General features: G+C 43.3%; 1 protein-coding gene across 1 annotated transcript in view; it reads right to left on the bottom strand.

The window, feature by feature from the left end:
• Window positions 1–19724, bottom strand: part of CCDC125 (coiled-coil domain containing 125) — a 197381-nt gene that overhangs the window by 40205 nt on the left and 137452 nt on the right. Inside the window, 5 exon segments of the mRNA XM_053701455.1 lie at window positions 630–662; window positions 664–761; window positions 2559–2717; window positions 3461–3576; window positions 17810–17817. Of these exon segments, the coding sequence (XP_053557430.1) occupies window positions 630–662; window positions 664–761; window positions 2559–2717; window positions 3461–3576; window positions 17810–17817 (414 nt within the window).

Here is a 19724-nt window from a genome sequence, read left to right as displayed (position 1 = left end):
TAGTGCCCGGTTTTTAATAAACCTATTAAAAACAAGGGCACTTTAATTAATCAAAATTGACATTTCACTCCTTTTCTTCAAAAGCTTACCTATTAATCTTGTCAGCCACTGCAGCGCTTCCTCCACCTCCATTGCATCAGGCTATGATCCCACCAGGGGGAAAGCCGTGTTTGGAGTAAGCCGGATTTGTCATTTCTGGCGTAAGAAGAGTCTTCCGATGGCCGGGGGAATCGCTGGAGCGGCATTCAGGATTAAAAGGTACGTTTTTGAAGAATAGGAGTGAAATGTCAATTTTGATGAATTAAAGTGCCCTTGTTTTTAATAGGTTTATTAAAAACCGGGCACTAATTTATCCAAATTTTACCTTCACTTTAATAACATTTCTAAACCTTAATCTATCCTTGAGTAAAAATCATTATTTAGAAAGGATAGACGTAATTTAAAACACTCATTGTACTAAGCTACAATACCTAATACTGGTTTGTTGATGTTAGGTTTTGGTAATTAGTAAGTGTAAAATGCATATATGCTACAAGAGGGGTGTATAAAACTAACAAGCTAGCGAAAATTAGATTATACATTTAAAAAAAATAGAGGATTTTTCTCCCCAAGATACAAAAAACACTCACCAGGTCTATCAGTATCCGAATAATTTCTTGTGGGATTATCCAGTCTCTCCAATTGTTTGTTATCAGCAGATGAAATTAACATACCCTTTAATTTCTGCCGTATGCCAATACTGTCACTTGAGATTAGATGTCCTATAGGAGAAAAAAAAAAAGTTTCCATAAATACCAAAATCCTGCACATGTGAAAAACATAGGGGCTCAAAAACTGCTCATTTCAAAGGATGGTGAGAGTCCACAAGATCATAACATGTGGGATCCAATACCCAAGAAGTGAAGTCCATGAGACCACAGTGAAAGGGCAGGACAAATACAGAAACAAAAGGCAGGTCACTGATCAGGTACCACAACCAGGGGAGGCTCCTCTTTAGGAGCATAGGTACACGTGAACCCCCTGAGAAAAAAAAAAAAAGAAAAAAAAAACTTTTTGGCTGAATAAATATATTTTTTCAAATAGCCCCCCTCCCCTATTGGAAAATTTATATTTATACAGCCAAAAAGGTTCCAGTGCAGTTTTGTTTTAAAAAAAGAACAAAAAACACTGCACGTGCGATAGATTGAAATAAGTGCAAAAGACTTGAAGCCTATACTCCTAAGTGCCTGCAGCGCCGTCCTCAACCCAGCCCTATACCTTGTTAATCGCACAGTTGTTGCTGTGCGAGTGAGAGCACGTGATGACGGCGTGCGGGAGAGGAGGAGCCTGGTAGGCGCAAAACTGAGATGGAGCTAGTGAGATGAGAGGGAGCGTCCAGACGGCACTTGACAGGGGGTGGCATTTCAGTGCCTGAGTTAGTTATGGTCAGGGTGGTCAGTTGAGGAGAGGAAGAGGGGCCACTCTGGCATTTTAGAAATGTATTACAACACACCGCGCTTGGCGGCATCTGTATCCAGGACAGGTACAGCCGTGCAGGGAGCAGTATGGAAGTATGCGTGTGGGGGTGGTGATCAGTCTGGAATACCGGTAGCTGCCACTTTTGTTTTCCAAATGTAATTTTTATTTCTCTATTATTCTCAGCCTGAGTGAGTGTTAACTTATTGTTCCTTTCACTGTCAACCTCCTTCCTCCCGGTCCCTCTCTTTTTCATTCACTTTCATTTCCTATCCACGGATTCTTTCAGTCTCAGCAATTTCTATTCACAGGCAGGGATTAAAAGAACATTGGAAATTGTCTGTCTTTTTAAATGTACTATTACGTGTTTACCACTGGACAGAAGGCGCAGTAGTACCTAATTAACACATTTGCTTACATTCTTAACAACTGCCAGCTATCTGGAGCGCAAAACACCGAAAACAAAGAAGCTGCAGTTTGTGACATGCTATCTCTAGTGGTATTAAATAGTGCCGGTTACACTGTATCTTAGAAATATAGTTGTCCAAAAATGTACCAAAGTGCCAAAACGCACATATATGTATACAACCCCTAGGCTTTATGAACATTAACATAAATATCCCTTTCAGTAGCCCCTGGGCTGCAATACCTACATTTCACCTAGGGGACTGCCACAGCTCGAGCTGGGAGAAAATGTCAGTTCACAGCATAACTTCTTCCAGCAATTAAGGGCAAAAATGTGTTCCAGATTGGTTAGAAAACCTCTAAAACAACATGATCAGATCCCTTTATATGTTCTACCCTTCTCCTATGGAGCAAAAAAGTATAGGAGTATAGTAGGCGAGTGCAGGGAATATGGGTGGAGCAAAGCTCTAGAATATAGAGGTAATGTGCATCGTCCTCATGGACATAGAAAGTAATCCCAAATGTTCTAATCTCTTGGACTTTCCCCCGTCCTTTGAAGAGAAGTTTAATTTTTTTTCCATTGTACAAATAAGCATATTGCTAGCCCATTACAGACTGCTTACCTCTGCCTATCACCAGAAGCAGCAGCTGAGAAATGTTGATATTATTAATAAATTATAGAAATACAACAATTTTACCATCCTCTTTATGGGCGCTTCCAGTTGTTGAGTCGTTTGCTTCCCTTTTACAGAGCCTCTTCATGTCACTCAAGGGCAATGATTGGTCATTCCTGCGCTTCAGCTGCTGCTCAAATGCAATTCGGAAAGCATCTGCCATAAGATATGCTTCTTCTTACTCTTCTTTTCCATTTCATGCTACCAAATCAGATCATTAAATAGGTCAGTGTGAGATAAGATGGCTGAATAATCTATAACAGTGAGGGCTAATTACCCAACACATAGGGGCCGCAGATCAATAATTGTATAACCCTTAGCCACCCTTTAACTATTTACAGTACCCGGAGCAAGACAAATTTGTGGGTCCCTCAGCCCAGCACCCTTATTTACATCCTTCTGCATGCCCTGCCCCCCTGAATGGCTCCAATGATGTCCTAACGTACAGCGTGGTTCTGTATAATGAGTACAACAATATATATTACACTTCCTGATCCAAAAAACACTTCTTCATAAACTAAATACAGGATGCACATTGCACCTTCTCATACCCTCACCCCTGATGGCAGTGTGGGTGTTTAGAGTTGTGTCCATTTTTATTTCAACCTTTTTCTAGGACCAGCAAAAACTGTGGCACATATTCTTAGTTTCTGCGATTTCCTGAGGGCCAAAATGACTAGTGCAGAGGGCCACCAGCACAACATACTTCTCTTCAGGTACCTGCTATTATACTTGAAGTAATAATACATTTTATCGTTCTCTTCACCTTCCACATTAAAAGCAGAGCAATGTTTTGCTGAACCATAGTAAAACGTCATTGCTGTTTTTTTATAAAAAAGTGACAATATCCCTTTTAGAGCAGGGGACCCCTTGTTTATTAGAAGCAGTACGGAATAGCATGGAACCTTAAACCACAATGTAGAGACATTTAAATAAAGCAATTACCTCTTGCCTGAGCTGGAGAAGTTGTTTACGTGTCGCAGCAGACATTTTCGCACATGAGCAGGGCTCCCCATCATTAATGCAGGTACAGGCCCCCAGACTGCCAGCTAGAAAGTACAGCACATAATTTCTCAGGTTGTCACAGTAATGTTCTTGTAAGACAAAACCTTTCCATAGATGCATTCCTCTCCAATTTGACTCTTACATCACGTCATATGTTCATCTACTATTTGAAAGCAATATAATTCATCCCATTCAAACTACATGAAATTTACTAAATCATGACAAGATAAGCAAGGTTTAAAGTCTGAGAGAGTTGTTACCCCTTTAGTGTTGAGCCAATTCACGCACCTGTCCTGTGGTAAAGCCATATTTATCTATTTTCACTTCTTTAATTTGTAAATTTAAAAAGGTACCCATACCATTTATTTGCAGAAATATCCAACAAGGCAAAGTCATTTTGTTTGTGTCATTTCATATAGCACATATGACACACATTAGAATGGGATTTATTAGTTCCTAAATACTAATATATTCTTGAGCCCTGAAATTTTAAAATACAACTTGTGACTAATGGTTGCTGCCAACTGATTACTATTACACTATGATGAACACTAGATACTTATAACAACATAAAATATCCTAATTGAATAAAGGGTTTATAATACTTACAATATAGTTTTATAGTGAGAGTCAACAGCATTGTTTCTATTTACATGGCTGGTAAGTATTTGTATTGCCATGACAATCACCTGGCAGCTAGACATGTAAAACGGTTCAATGAGCATGATGAGGATTACTCGTCATGCATATCACAGCCTGGTGCGCATGATGAGGCATCCTTGTCATGTAAGGGGATCGCCAAACAGAATCTGTTTTCGGCTATCCCCCGCACTACAGGCAGGGGATCGTTGGTGGCAGCCTACCCAAGCCATCAATGGGAGTGTGGTGACATTACAAAGGTGTGGGGGCCACTAAAGTAGGTAAGGGAGTTGGATGGGGAGGTGATTCAAACCACTGAATCTCAACTCTCATACCAGCTACAGACAATCAAGAGAATTACCTGCTCTTTCAAATAGTAGTGGTCTTGAAAAGGGCTTAAATATCCCTCCCACTTCCTCATTTACCCGAGTCATTCTGCCGAAGGGAAACAAGGAAAAGTTGGAGAAACATTAGGGTATAAAAGGGTGCCAGAAAGAATAAAATAAATAATAGGGGGACCGCCCAGTAGACAAGAAAAAAACGTGCGGGGGCCGTGGACTCTCCCTATCCAGAAGGAAGGGAATGTATCTGGTAAGCTTAACTTAGGTTTTCCTTCCTAAGATAGGGAGAGTCCACAGCTTCATTCCTTACTGTTGGAAAACTATACCCAAGCTCCAGTGGACTCTGAATGAATAACGGGAGGGAATAAAAAGGAAGAGGCGGACCCGATTCTGGAGGGCACCACAGCCTGCAAAAAAAAAAACTTTTCTCCCGAAAGCTGCTTCAGCCGAAGCAAAACTATCACAACTTGTAAAATTTTGAAAAGGTATGTAAGGAGGACCCAGGTAGCCGACTTACAAATCTGATCCATTAGAGGCCTCATTCTTAAAGGCCCAAGAGGAAGCCACTGCTCTAGTGCAATGGGCCGTTATCCTCTCAGGAGGATGATGTCCCGCTGTCTCGTAAGATAAGCGGATGACACTCCTTAACCAAGATAGGGGAAGTCAAAGTAGCCTTCTGCCCTTATGCTCCCCCGAATAGACAACAAACAATGAGGAAGATTGTCTAAACTCCTTAGTAGCCTGAAAATAGAACTTCAAGGTGCAAACCACATCCAAATTGTGAAGTAAGCGTTCGTTCGATGAAGAAGGATTAGGACACAAGGAATCTCCTGGTTGATGTTGCGATCTGACACAACCTTAGGGAGAAAACCTAATTTACTACGTAAAACTGCCTTATCTGCATGAAAAATCAGATAAGGGGCTCACATTGCAAAGCAGAGATCTCAGAAACTCTGCGCGCAGAGGCAATAACCAATAAAAAGAGAACCTTCAAAGATAACAATTTAATGTCAACGGAATGCAGAGGCTCAAACGGAACCTGTTTCAAAACACGAAGAACAAGATTTAGGCTCCAAGGAGGAGCCCCAGATCTAAACACAGGTCTGATCCTAATCAGAGCCTTAACAAAAGGACTGCACGTCTTGAAGCTCCGCCAGTCTCTTGTGCATAAAACCGACAGGGCCGAAATCTGTCCCCTCAGGGAACTAAGGAAAGGGAGAAATATCCCACAAAAATACACAGTTAAATATGAGTGTTCAGTAAATAGGACATCTGTCTGGTGTCCGGGTCTTATGTAACCACACTCACCCCAAATATCCAGCATTAAGTGTATCCCGTTCCGTATTTATAGAGTCCCTCAAACACTCCTAAGATTGCAGTTCATGGCAGCCGTCAGAGGGGAAAGAAGACATCCGGGGGATTCGTAATCCATATGGCTGAGAACTTTACTCAGCAAGCATCCATTGCTGCCCTCGGGGTCTGTACCTCTGTATGGAATCCAGCGTGCAGTGCTCAGCTGTAAGGAGGTGACGTCAGAAGTGACGAAAGGGAGGCTGGAGGGGAGGGGCGAGGGCTTCTTCGCCCGTGCTGGAACTCACTCAGAGGAAAAGCAGGGGACCTGATGACTGGTGTCAATAAAAGTAGAAACAATATGGAGAAGGACTCGCTTTAATAAGGATCACGAAGATAAGAAATATCTGGAACAGTGCAATCACAGATGCAAAGTGCATGTTTTTGGGACTAAGGCCGTATCATAACCTAAGGTGCTACACCTTACCAAGTGTATAAATAGGTGTATCCTAAATTCTAATTGGTTAAAATATGTAGTAGAAAGAAACCCCTCAAACGCTAAATAAAGAGAGGGTATAATTAGTGTTAATCTTAGTGTCCTAATACAAGCTCTAGCAGTGTTGTAGGGGGGGTAATTTTCTCTTATTTAGCGTTTGAGGTCGTTTCTTTCTACTAAATATTTTAACCATTAGAATTTAGGACCTTAGGTTATGATCACCGGCTTAGGGGGCCGAAACATGTCAACCGTTTGGCGCTATGCCCTCTCATTGCACTTTGTATCTGTGATTGCACTGTTCCAGATATTTTTATCTCTGTGATGCTTATTAAAGATACTTTGTATTCAAGCGAGACTTTCTCCATATTGTTTCTACCCTCAGGGAACTAGCAGAAAGGCGCTTCTCCAGCCTATCCTGGAGAAAAGATGAGATCCTGGCAACCTTAACTCTGTGCTAGGAAAAACCACACTCTTCACGAACAGAATAAGTAGGTCCTCCACACACCTTGTGGTAGATACGTTGAGTAACTGGTTTATGAGCTTGAATAAGAGTATTAATGACACTCTCAGAGAAACCTCTCTTGGCTAAGACTAAGCATTCAATCTTCACGCAGACCAGCCTCAGAGAATCTAGATTTTGATGAACAAATGGACCTTGTAATGCTCGTGGGATACTCCTCTATCAGACCGAACTCGGCCAGTAGTCTTGTTATCCCGGCGTCGACCGGAAAGATAGGGAAAATCCCAGAGCAGAGAAAGTAAGTAAGATGAGGTAGGTGACCACTCACCACAGGCAGGTCAGTCCCCAGTGACAACGGCAGAACGGTCCAAGGCAAACCAGAAGAATTGTCAAGCAGGTCCAAGGGCACACCACTAGAATGGTGAGGCAGGCAGGATTTTGCAACAGTAAAGCAGTCCAAGGGGCACACAACTAGAATGGTGAGGCAGGCAGGATTTGGCAACAGTAAAGCAGTCCAGCAATTATAGGGTTAAGTGGCAGAGTAGTCAGACAGGGCAAAGTTAGCAGCAAATATCAATCCAGCAATTATAGGGTTAAGAGGCAGAGTAGTCAGACAGGCAAAGTTAGCAGCAAATATCAATCCAGCAATTACAGGGTTAAGAGGCAGAGTATTCAGACAGGCAAAGTTCAGCATCAAATATAAATCCAGCAATTATAGTACGATCTATCACACCAGGAGCACACAAAGTATCACCTATACTTGGGCAGTGATAGACTGCACTAAACATGTTTAAATAAAGAAGGATTGGCGCCACAGCATGAGACCGGCAACAGGGGAGCGTGCGGCGATGACGTCAGCGCCGCACGCCTCCATAGCGACACAGCCCTAGGCAACGAGCAATGAAGGAGACGCCACGCCCACTAGCAACGGCTGGAGCGGCGCGGTGCTTGACATTGCCCCCCACTCAAGGGGTTCCCTCCGGGAACCCAAAGACGGCTTTAGAGGATGAGCAGCATGGAATCTTGAGACCAAGAAAGGAGCATGTACATCACGGGTAGGGATCCAGGAAAGATCCCGCCACTGAGTAACCCTTCCAATGTATCAGACACTGCAGTTGTCTGCTCTGTATCTGGAGTCCAGGATCTTAGCTACTTCATATCTGGGTCACCACGGACCAGGAGCGGAGGAGGAGCTTTGAGTCGGGTATATCTGTTCTTGATGTAAGGTTTGAGTAGAGAGATGTTGGAAGACTTGGTGTATGCGTAGGGTTTTGGGCAAAGGCCACTTGTAGGAAACAGGAGATAGTCTTTTCAATACCTTGTTAAGGGCCGATAAATCTAGGCCCCAGTTTATGACACTGTTGATGTAGACGTATGTGTCGAGTAGAAATCCAAACACATTCACCCACTGGGATGGCACGTAGAGAGGCTCTATGGCGATCACTAACTTCTTATATCTAGAGACAGTTGTACGTAACTGAGAGCGAATACGTTGCCAATGAGTGGTGAGTCTAGTGACGTGTTGGTCTGCAGCAGGAACCCCCAGTAGACTGAGCAGGAAGAGGGAAGACACAGCGTTGATATTCCGCTGCGGCTTGAAAAGGAGAACATCAAAGAGAAGAGTGCCAATGAGTGTTTCTTGCCAACTCAACTAGGGGTAACAACTCAGACCAGTTGGTATGGCGAGCGTTGACAAAGATAGTTTCAAGATCCTGTTTGCTCTGTTAGGGCCATTAGTCTGAGGATGGTAGCCAGAAAAAAAAGAAACAGTGGGTTCCAATCGATTTACAAATGGGCGTCTCCAAAAGGCAGAGATAAACTGTGAACCTCTGTCAGAAACGAATATTCACAGGAATGCCATGAAGTCCGTACCACATGCAAGAGAAAGAGGAAGACAATTCCTGGGGCAGAAGGCAGTTTTGTTAGGGGTACGAAAGTTAGCCAGTCTGGAAAAGTGATCCACAAAAATCCAGATGACTGTATGGTGGTCCAGAAGGAGGTAAGTCCACAATGAAGTCCATTGTTATGTGTGTGTCCATGGTTGTTTGGGAATGGACAATGGTTGAAGCAAGCCAAGAGGCAAGTAGTGCAGGCCTTCACATAATCCCTGAGCGTCAGACTTCATAGTAGGCCACCATACATGTTGGGAAATATGCTTGAAAGTCCTAGTTGAACCAGGGTGTCCTGAGAGTTTGCCATCATGGGGCCCAGGCTAGCACAAGGATGTGTAGGTTCAGAGGTACAAAGAGGATATCGGAGGTCACAAGTGTTCCAGGAGCGGTTTTTACTAGACTGAGCATGTTGCAATCTCTGCAAAAGGGTGGTGTTTAGTTGAGCAACCACACAGGAGGGGTATGAAGTGTTCAATAGGAGCTTCAGAAGAATCACTTGAGTGAGGGAACTGCCGGGAAAGAGTGTTCGCCTTCTTGTTCTTAGTCCCAGGAGAGATAAGAGACCACAAAGTTAAAACGGGAAAAGAACAAGGCCCACCTGGCCTGTCGGGGATTGAGTCTATGAGCAGTCTCTAGGGTAAGTTAGATTCTTGTGGTCGGGTGAGAATCTGAAGTGGATTGGCGGTACCCTCTAACCAGTGACGCCATTTCGGGGTTAAAGCCATCTTAATGGCTAAGAGTTCACGATTACCCACATCATAGATTCCTCTCAGCAGGAGCAAAACGTTTAGAGAAAAAGCTACAGGATGTGACTTAGAAGTCAAAGGATCCCTTTGGTTAAGAACCGCTCCAGCCCCTATGAGGCATCAACCTCTAAAGTGAACTGTTTGTTAGGGTCAGGATGGCGGAGCACAGGAGCTGAACAGAAAGCCTCTTTCAGACTAGAGAAGGCACATATCGCTTCGGGAGGCCAATGTTTACAGTCTTTGTTCCGTTTTGTTAATTCAGTGAGAGAGTGACCGTTTGAGAAAAGTTCTGTATAAATTTGCGCTAATAATAGGAGAACCCCAAGAACCTCTGTAATCCTTTAATAAAAAGTAGGTTGAGGCCATTCCAGAAACTGCAGTGAGTTTAGCGAGGATCCATGCAAAACCTTCCCTTCGAGATAAACATAGAAAAGAAATTGGATCTGAGCTTGACCTAACTCACATTTTTTCTAATTTGGCTACCAAAGAATTGTCTCTGAGACGTAGAAGCACTTGTCTTACGTGTCTATGATGTTCCTCCAAACTGGGAAGAGAAAACAAAGATGTCAGTCCAGATAGACGATAACAGTTGCGGTTGAGGTGGGTCACGGGAAGACATCGTAACGAATGCCTGAAAGACTTGCGGGGGGCGTTACAACAGCCCAAAGGGGCATTACAAGGTATTCGTAATGCCCAGATCTTGTGTTGAAGGGCGTCTTCCTTCGTGACCGTAGAAATACGAATCAGATTGCATGCCCCACTAAGTCCAAACTTGCTATTGAGATGGGGTGCCATGAGATCTATCTCTGGCGTCCCCCACTTGCTGCTATATCTCTGCAAACACCTTGGGGATGGAGAGACCATTCCCCTGGATGAAAGGATTGCCTACTGAGAAAATCCGCCTCCCAGTTGTCCACACCCAGAATGTGGATCACTGACCGCAAACAGCTGTCGGCCTTCCGCCCACTCCAGAATCTGAGATACTTCCTTCATTACTAAGGAACTTCTCGTTCCCCCCTGATGGCTGATGCAGAGTCACCGAGGTTTTATTGTCTGATTGGGAATCTGATAACTACTGGGGACGAACCCATAAGTGGCCAAGCCTTCAAGGCCTTGAAGATTACCCACAGTTCCAAAATATTGATCGGGAGGGAGGGACTCCTCCTGAGTCCACAACCCCTATGCCTTCCTGGGCACCCCAAACAGCTCCCCTTCCGATAGGCTTACATTCGTAGTCACAATCTCCCAGGATGGGTCTTAAGAAGCATGTCCCTCGGGACAGATGATCTGGACAGAGCCACCAAGAGAGCGATTCTCTCGACTGGGCTGTCTAATACAATCTGTTATGACAGATCTGAATGATTGCTGTTCCACTGTCCTATCTGTACATCTCAGCATGCACAGTTGTAAAGGTCTGAGATGGAACCTGGCAAAAGGAAATGATGTCCATGCAGTACACCATGAGACCAATTACCCTCCATACACTGAGCCACAGAGAGACTCAAGGAGGTCCGGAGGGTAAGACATGCCAAAGTTAGTTTGCAATGTCTCTGGTCTGTTAGAAATATCCTCATGGATATGGAGTCTATTATAGTACCCAGGAATTCCACCCTGGTACTTGGGATAAGAGAACTCTTTTCAAGTTTATCTTCCATCCATGTGACCGAAGAAGACTGAGAAGGGACTCCGAGAATTCTTCAGCAAGACGAAAGGGATGGTGCTTGCAACCAGAATATCGTCCAAGTATGGGGCTACTGAATAATCCTGAGTTCTGGCAATGGCTAGAAGAATGCCCCCCAGAACCTGTCGTAAAGATTTTGGAGCAGTAGCTAGGCCAAACAGAAGGGCAATGAGCTGGAAGTGCTGGTCCAGGAATGCAAACCTCAGGAACTCGAAAAGTGTTCCCTGCGGATTGGAACATGAAGGTAAGCATCCTTCAGATCTATAGTGGTCATAAACTGACCTTCCTGAATTAAAGGAAGGATGGACCTTATCGTCTCCATCTTGAAGGACTTTAGGTCCAGAATTGGGCGGAAAAGCTCCCTTCTTCTTTGGGACCCACGAAAAGGTTGAATAAACCACCAAACCTCTTTCTTTCGATAGGCTCCAGGACAACAACTCCCTAAGGAGGATAGATCCTAAAAACACCCTAGAAAGTTCCATCCCTCTTTTCTGCTCCTGGTCGACAGAAGGAATCTGCCCCTTTGCGGTTGAGATTTGCAGCCTATCTTGTATCCCTGAGATATCACCTCCAGGACCCACGGATCCTGTACGTCCTTGAACCAAGCGTCTGAAAAAAAAAAGAGACAGTCTGCCCCCCCTACACGAACCGATCGCGGAACGGGCCGCCCCTTCATGCTGATTTGTTTTTGGGGGGCTTTCTTATTCTGCTTGGATTTATTCCAGAACTGAGCTTCCAAGTACTCTTGGGTTGCTCGGGCTTGGAGAAGGATTGTTGTCATTGGGATTTGTCAGAATGAAAGGAACGAAAATTAGAAGATTGTCATCCCTTACGCTTGTTCTTCTTATCTTGCGGTAGGAAGGGCACCCTTGCTTCCGGTAACCATAGAAATAATGGAGTCCAGGCCTTGGACCAAATAAAAATTTTCCCCTTGACGGGAAGAGAAAGGATTCTGGACTTAGAAATCATATCCGCAGACCAAGACTTCAACCAGAGCACCCGACGGGCTAGGACCTCAAAGCCAGAGGCCTTTGCATTTAGGTGAATAATTTGCATGTTCGCATCACAGATAAAAGAATTAGCAATTCTCAGGAGCATTAATTCTGCCTTGAATATCCTTGAGGGAAGACTCCACCTCAATGAGTTCCGACAGAGTCGCACACAGTAGGTAATCCGGCAACTGCAGCCGCAGTTGAAAACAAAAATCCTGTATGTTGAAACATCTTTCTCAGAAAGGTTACCATTTTCTTATTCATCTCTGAACAAAGAACTATCCACAAGAGGTATATGTAGTACGTTTAGCAAGTGTAGAGATAGCACCATCCACCTTAGGAATGGAGCCCACCACAAATCCATTTGAGAGGTCCGGGGGACTGGGAACCAACTTTTTAAAAGTAGACGAGGGGGGAAAAGGAAGAACCAATTCATTCCCCAAATCGTGGCTCTGGTAACTTCTAACGTAGACAGAACCTCCTTTAATAAAAAACGCAAGTGCTCAATTTTAAAATCTAAAGGGGTGGTTCTCCGCAGCAGAGGCTTAGGACGCTAAGGACTCCGACCCAGAAAGTTCACCCTCTGAAGCTACAGAGGTTAACTCATCATCGAATAACTGGGACTTAATAGTTAAATCCGATAAATATTTAGATGACCCCGGGGTTTAGGAGAGCTATGTTTAACCTTTCTCTTGCGTTTGTTAGAGCAAGGTAATGCACTGAGGGCCGCAGACAACCGCCGTTTGTAACTGCGCGGCAAAGTCCGCAGGAAGAAGGGCCCCCTCAGGATGGAGGATTAGATGTGTTACAGGGAACTGCATGTGGAGTGGATAATGTAGCAAGGATACTCAGAGGCTCAGAGGGACTAAGAGCCTTAGCAGACTTGTCTCCCTTCTTAGATTTATAACTGTGTTAAGGCACGTGGAACATAATTGAGTGGGTGGGGAAAACCACGGCCTCCTCACAATATAAACAGGTATGATTTAGTACAGAAGGAGTACCTTCTAACATGTCAGAGTCCTCCATAGCTCAGGTTATACCCACAGATGGACACAAATAAAAACATTTTTTATTATAGAAAACTGCACCTTTATACTCCCAATGGCTTGGGCACTCACCACCCATCCTAGACCCAGATAGTTAACAGAGGAAACGCTCTCCTCAGGTTCAAGTCTCAGCTGGAATGGAGGAAATGAACATAGACCACGACCCCGGGTCACATGGAGTGGCAAGACCGTACTTTTCCCCTGTTATTACAAGTACAGCAAGTAATAGGAGCTGTGCAACACTTTCAAAAACAAAAGTGAAACTTTAAAGTGAAACCTGTTTGTTCCAGCCAAAAACACACAGTCTATGAGCCCAGGAAAAAAAAAATCACACAAAGCAGCATGTAAATAATTAATACACGATTAATTAACTACAAACTATTCAATAAATCCCCTTCAAAGGATATTAACCCTGGATCTTATCAAGGTATAAAGGAGCCACACTGTACCCTGTTATAGCATTTTATGTGTAATAAATTGAAACGATCTTACCTCCAGGATCCATGCTGTGAACAGAACACAGCCTCTCAAGTGTGACAGTCTTACAGCAGCGCTCCTGACATAGACTTGAGTGAGAGAAAGCAGGCAGTGAAACTCGTCAAACACTGATTGCTTAGTAGCTATTAGCAGTAGTCTGGATTGTTTCGCAGAAAAACTTTCCCTGCATCTCCAGACTAACTCATCGATACTCTCACTGAGAGGTTGACATGACTACTTAAAACTCCAGTCCTAACTCGAAAGGCAGATACCCTTTTTCAGGACTCTCCGAATCTTCTGACACTTTTCTGCCACCTTCCTAATGTGACGAAAGGCAAAGAATGACTGGGGTAATGAGGAAGTGGGAGGGATATTTAAGCCTTTGGCTGTGGTGTCTTTGCCTCCTCCTGGTGGCCAGGTGTTGTATTTCCCAACAGTAGGAATGAAGCCACGCACTCTCCCTATCTCAGGAAGCAAAATGTTTTTAGAGCCACAATAAAAAAAATATGTTATTTTTTTCTGTATAGCCAGGTGATCACTATGGTGACAGCTATCACCTGGCAAACAAAAAGTGTTTTTTATTTATAATCAGACACAAGGGGCCCCTCTAGTTTATATTATAACCGCAAAAAGCATGTATGGGACATCTTTCACCTATGGCTAACCTTGATCACAATTTAGTAAGGTGATCACAGTTTCAACATAAAAATATATGGGGGTTCTATTTTTTGTTGCAGCCTTCTCATCTGTAGTAAACTATACTACACTTTAATCAGCTATCCAAATTTTGTTGTGTTTTTATTATTTTTCTGTAAGTCTCTACACCTAGGTGTTGATAATAAAAATGTGAGGTCCCAGGGTGTGTGTGGGGGGGGGTACACAACTGTGAATATAAGTGAGAAGGTTATGTATAACTGTGCCTAATGGGGGTGAATGAGTCTTAAAGCTTTCTACAGGTCTTTAAATATATATAGCCGATTCATGGTCCCCATATATCTAAGTATTCCTCTTGTTTGTTTAAAAGGCTAGCCAAAAAGAAAAATATTTTAGCTATAATTACTGAAAAAATGTGGACAAAAGGTTTGCCAGTATTTAGCAATACAAACCCGGGTTGCCATACATATTGTTAGCAATTAACTTATTTGTGGGTTAAGACAAATGTTTTAGGTTGAACTTGAAATTTAAAAGTGCTTGATGACGCTCAAGAGGTTAGAAGTCTCACGCCAGAGTTGTTGGGCATGAATACATATGAATGTAAGTGCCCTGGTCCTCACATCCACAAACATATAAATTTATTGTTAAGGCGAGTCTGAAAGGGGAAATATATATATTTTCAAAAAAACACTAGTACAAAATGATACTGGATCCTGTAGCATAATGCAAAAGGATAAAAGTGAGAACATAGGAATAAAAATGTGTAAGCACCGATTCTCCACCAAAGCATAACACAGATGAGGAGAGTAAATACGTTTATAACTACTTTTTACTTTTAGTATAACTACTCTAAATTTATAAAAAAGGGTGTTAGTAGCAAACCATTAGTGATATTGCCGGTGTAAAGGAATGTAAAGCTTGGGAGCTGGCCCATTTTAGGTTTAGCACCCTGGATAGCGCTTGCTTATTGGTGGCTACATTTAGTCACCAATAAGCAAGTGTAACCCAGATTCTGAACCAAAATTGGGGCCGGCTCCTAAGCTTTAAATTCCTGCTTTTAAAATAAAGATAGCAAGAGAACGGATAAAACTTTATAATAGGAGTAAATAAGAAAGTTGCTTAAAATTGATCTCTGAAGCATTGTAGGTACCCTAGTAGACCTTATCACAATAATAGAGGTCAAATTACCTCTCTTAATATAATAAACAAAGGTAAAATGTTCTGTCGAGTGTGAAAGAGCAGCATTGTCCCATGCTGAAAATATTTTACACTTTAAATTTAAATTGATACTGTACTGTACTTCCTGTTATCCTCCACTGGTTGATAAGAACAACTGTCACTGCTTTACTGGTGGAGAGGGACGTGCCTCTGCAAGTGTGACAAGGAAACAAGGGTTTATAAAAAGGAAAATAAATAAATAAACAATGTCCCTTTGTGGGAGCACAAATCTGGTCATTGAACCTAGGCTGCTCAGGCACAGGTATCAATAAAAATGTCAGTCTCTCTGATTAACCCCATAATGACCGACGACGTATGGGGTACGTCCTGCAAAAAAATGCAGTTAACGACCGTGGACGTAGCCTGTACGTTGTTGGCTAAACTGAGCGCTGGAAGCAAACGAGATTGCTTCCAGCTGCTCTAACAGTATTGCAGCAATGCCTCGATGTCGAGGCATCCTGCAATACTGTTCCCGACTGCCAGGACCGAATTGATCACTCCCCCACAAGTGATCACTTCCGGTTTCCCTACACATGGAGCCCGGCAGTCTAGCGGAGCATCGGAAGTGATCGGACAAGCGTCCGATGCTCTGCTTGTGTGCTAAGTGCCTCGGTGGGTCGAGGCCCTTAGGGATAAAAAAAAAATTAAAAAAATATTTTATTCTAACAAATAAAAGCCCCATATAGCCCCCCTTCCCTAACCCCATGAGGCTTCCAAGATAGCGATGCCCAGTGCATCATGGGGCCTCTGTGGGTGTCCCTAGCCTTGCCTCATCATAGGGACAAGCTAGGGTCACCCAATCTGAGTCTTCCACAAAAAAAAAAAAATATAATAAAATATCCCATTTGTCTGATCATGTCAATATTTTGTAAATATAGAGAGACCTGTGTTTAGGAGAGAGAGATTTATTTTATTCATGTGTTAAAAATTGAGAGACCCAAAGGCTCTTTTCAGAGCCATTAACCCCTAGCTTGCCAGTGATCACTATAAATCACTGGCAGTAGCATAGCAGTACTTTTTTTGCTGTCTGCATTTTTTTTTAGGGGTTCATTTTTTTGTTGTAATGTTTGAGAGACCAAAAGGCTCTTTTTCAGAGCCATTTAGCCAATTTAATTTAATTTCAGAGCCATTAACCCCTGTTTGCCAGTGATCACTATAAATAACTGGCAGTAGCATAGCTGTACTTTTTTGCTGTTTTTTGTTTTAATTTTTTTGAGAAACCCAAAGGCTCTTTCCCGAGCCATTTAGTTAAGTTAATTTAAATTTTGTGTGGATTTTTTTTTTTTTTAGTAATTTGCATCCTTGCATCAGAGTCAGATGCCTCTATGTCTGACTCAGACCCCAATCTTGACCCTGCCATATGTTCAGATACATCATTAGATGCAGTCTCAACTGATAGTGATGTATCTGTGGCTGCTAGCCCCCCTGCCAGAAGGAGGCGTGTTGCTGCATAGCCGCTGAAGAGTGGGTAACGCCTCATCTTACAGAGACCAGATATCCCACCATTCACAGCAAATCCTGGCATCAATATAGATGTTGCAGGGGGTTTTAGCCCCCACAAGTTTCTGGAAGTGTTTCTGGGCGATGATGTATTGGGGAACATTGTCACCCAAACTAATTTATATGCCCATCAGTTCTGTGCTGCAAAGCCTGAAACACATTTGGCAAAGCAGCAATGGGCCCCCATCAATGTGTCAAAATTAAAAAAATTCTGGGCATTGACTATGCTGATGGGCATCATAAAGAAACCCTCCATTCGCTCCTACTGGAGCAGTAGCCCCATCTGCTTTACCCCCATTTTCTGCCAGAGTATGTTGAGGAAGATGTATGAAATGATTCTAGATTTCCCGCACTTCAGCGACAACAGCCTGTGCCTCCCTAGGGAGCATCTCCAATTGTATAAAATCCACCCCTTAATACCCACTTTTCTTCCAGGTTTGCAGAGGCTTATACACCTGGAAGGAATATATGCGTTGATGAATCCCTGATGAAGTACAAGGGAAGGCTGGGATTCAAGCAGTATATTCCTTCCCAGCGCTCCAGGTATGGGGTAAAGGTGTATAAGCTCTGTGAGAGCGAGACTGGGTATACTCAGGCCTTCGGGGTGTATGAGGGAAAGGATAGCCACCTTGACTCTCCAGGTTGCCCAGAAAAAATGGGAACCACTGGCAAGATTGTCTGGGACCTGATATTATCCCTAATGAACAAAGGGTATCACTTGTACTTAGACAATTATTATACAAGTGTCCTTTTGTTCAAGCTACTGTATTGCTTTGATACAGTAGCTTGCGGTACAATTAAAAAGAACCAGGCAGGTTTCCCAGGACAACTTGCACACACACCCAGCTACGAAGGGGAGAGTCCTCAGCTCTGCACCAAGAGGAGCTGTTGGCACTTAAGTAGAGAGACTAGAAGGATGTATACCCTTCTCACCACCATCCATACAGAGACGACGGGTGGCGGTCTCTGTTCATGGCAGAGCTGAGATCATAAGGAAGCCAGTGTGCATCAAGTCTTCTAACCGGCATATTGGTGGGGTTGATTTGGCAGATCAGCTGCTGCAGCCCTACCTAATTATGCGGAAGACAAGGGCCTGGTACAAAAAGGTTGCAATTTACCTAATGCAGATTGCAACCCACAACGCTTTTTTGTTGTTCAAAAAAGCAAACCCCGGAATGAAACAGTTTTTTTTACATTTTCAGCTCCAGATCATTTCGGGGATTTTGTACCAAGATGCACCTGCTCCCCGGGCGGGGATGGGAGAGAGCAGAGTTGGGGCCACCCATTTTATTTTTAAAATCCCCCTACTGCGGCAAAGGCAAAATCCTCAGAAAAAATGCAGAGTCTGTACCAAGAGGGGGCAGAGAAGGGACACCATATATCACTGTCCTGATTGCCCTGGGACAGCCTGGACTCTGCATTGGAGACTGCTTCAAGCGGGGGTACCATGCAATGGTCCATTTAAAAAAAAAAACAAAAAAAAAAACATAATTTATGCTTACCTGATAAATTCCTTTCTCCTGTAGTGTAGTCAGTACCACGTGTCATCCATTACTTATGGGATTATATCTCCTCCCTAACAGGAAGTGCAAGAGGATCACCCAAGCAGAGCTGCTATATAGCTCCTCCCCTCTACGTCATACCCAGTCATTCGACCGAAACCAAACGAGAAAGGAGAAACTATAGGGTGCAGTGGTGACTGGAGTTTAATTTAAAATTTAGACCTGCCGTAAAAACAGGGCGGGCCGTGGACTGACTACACAACAGGAGAAAGGAATTTATCAGGTAAGCATAAATTATGTTTTCTCCTGTTAAGTGTAGTCAGTCCACGGGTCATCCATTACTTATGGGATACCAATACCAAAGCTAAAAGTACACGGATGACGGGAGGGACAGGCAGGATCTTTACACGGAAGGAACCACTGCCTGAAGAACCTTTCTCCCAAAAACAGCCTCCGAAGAAGCAAAAGTGTCAAATTTGTAAAATTTCGAAAAGGTGTGAAGTGAAGACCAAGTTGCAGCCTTGCAAATCTGTTCAACAGAGGCCTCATTTTTAAAGGCCCAAGTGGAAGCCACAGCTCTAGTATAATGAGCTGTAATTCTTTCAGGAGGCTGCTGTCCAGCAGTCTCATAGGCTAAACGTATTATGCTACGAAGCCAGAAAGAGAGAGAGGTAGCCGAAGCTTTTTGACCTCTCCTCTGTCCAGAATAAACGACAAACAGGGAAGAAGTTTGGCGAAAATCTTTAGTTGCCTGCAAATAAAATTTTAGGGCACGGACCACGTCCAGATTATGCAGAAGTCGTTCCTTCTTTGAAGAAGGATTAGGGCACAATGATGGAACAACAATCTCTTGATTGATATTCCTGTTAGTGACTACCTTAGGTAAGAACCCAGGTTTAGTACGCAGAACTACCTTGTCTGAATGAAAAATCAGATAAGGAGAATCACAATGTAAGGCCGATAACTCAGACTCTTCGAGCCGAGGAAATAGCCATTAAAAACAGAACTTTCCAAGATAACAGCTTGATATCAATGGAATGAAGAGGTTCAAACGGAACACCCTGTAAAACGTTAAGAACTAAGTTTAAGCTCCACGGCGGAGCAACAGTTTTAAACACAGGCTTAATCCTGGCCAAAGCCTGACAAAAAGCCTGAACGTCTGGAACTTCTGACAGACGCTTGTGTAAAAGGATGGACAGAGCTGAGATCTGTCCCTTTAACGAAACTAAGCAGATAAACCCTTTTCTAAAC

The sequence above is a fragment of the Bombina bombina genome, chromosome 2, assembly GCF_027579735.1.
Source record: "Bombina bombina isolate aBomBom1 chromosome 2, aBomBom1.pri, whole genome shotgun sequence".
NCBI classification, from domain to species: domain Eukaryota; kingdom Metazoa; phylum Chordata; class Amphibia; order Anura; family Bombinatoridae; genus Bombina; species Bombina bombina.
The sequence above is the reverse complement of the archived record's forward strand: the minus strand, read 5'-3'. Positions and strand labels throughout refer to the sequence as shown.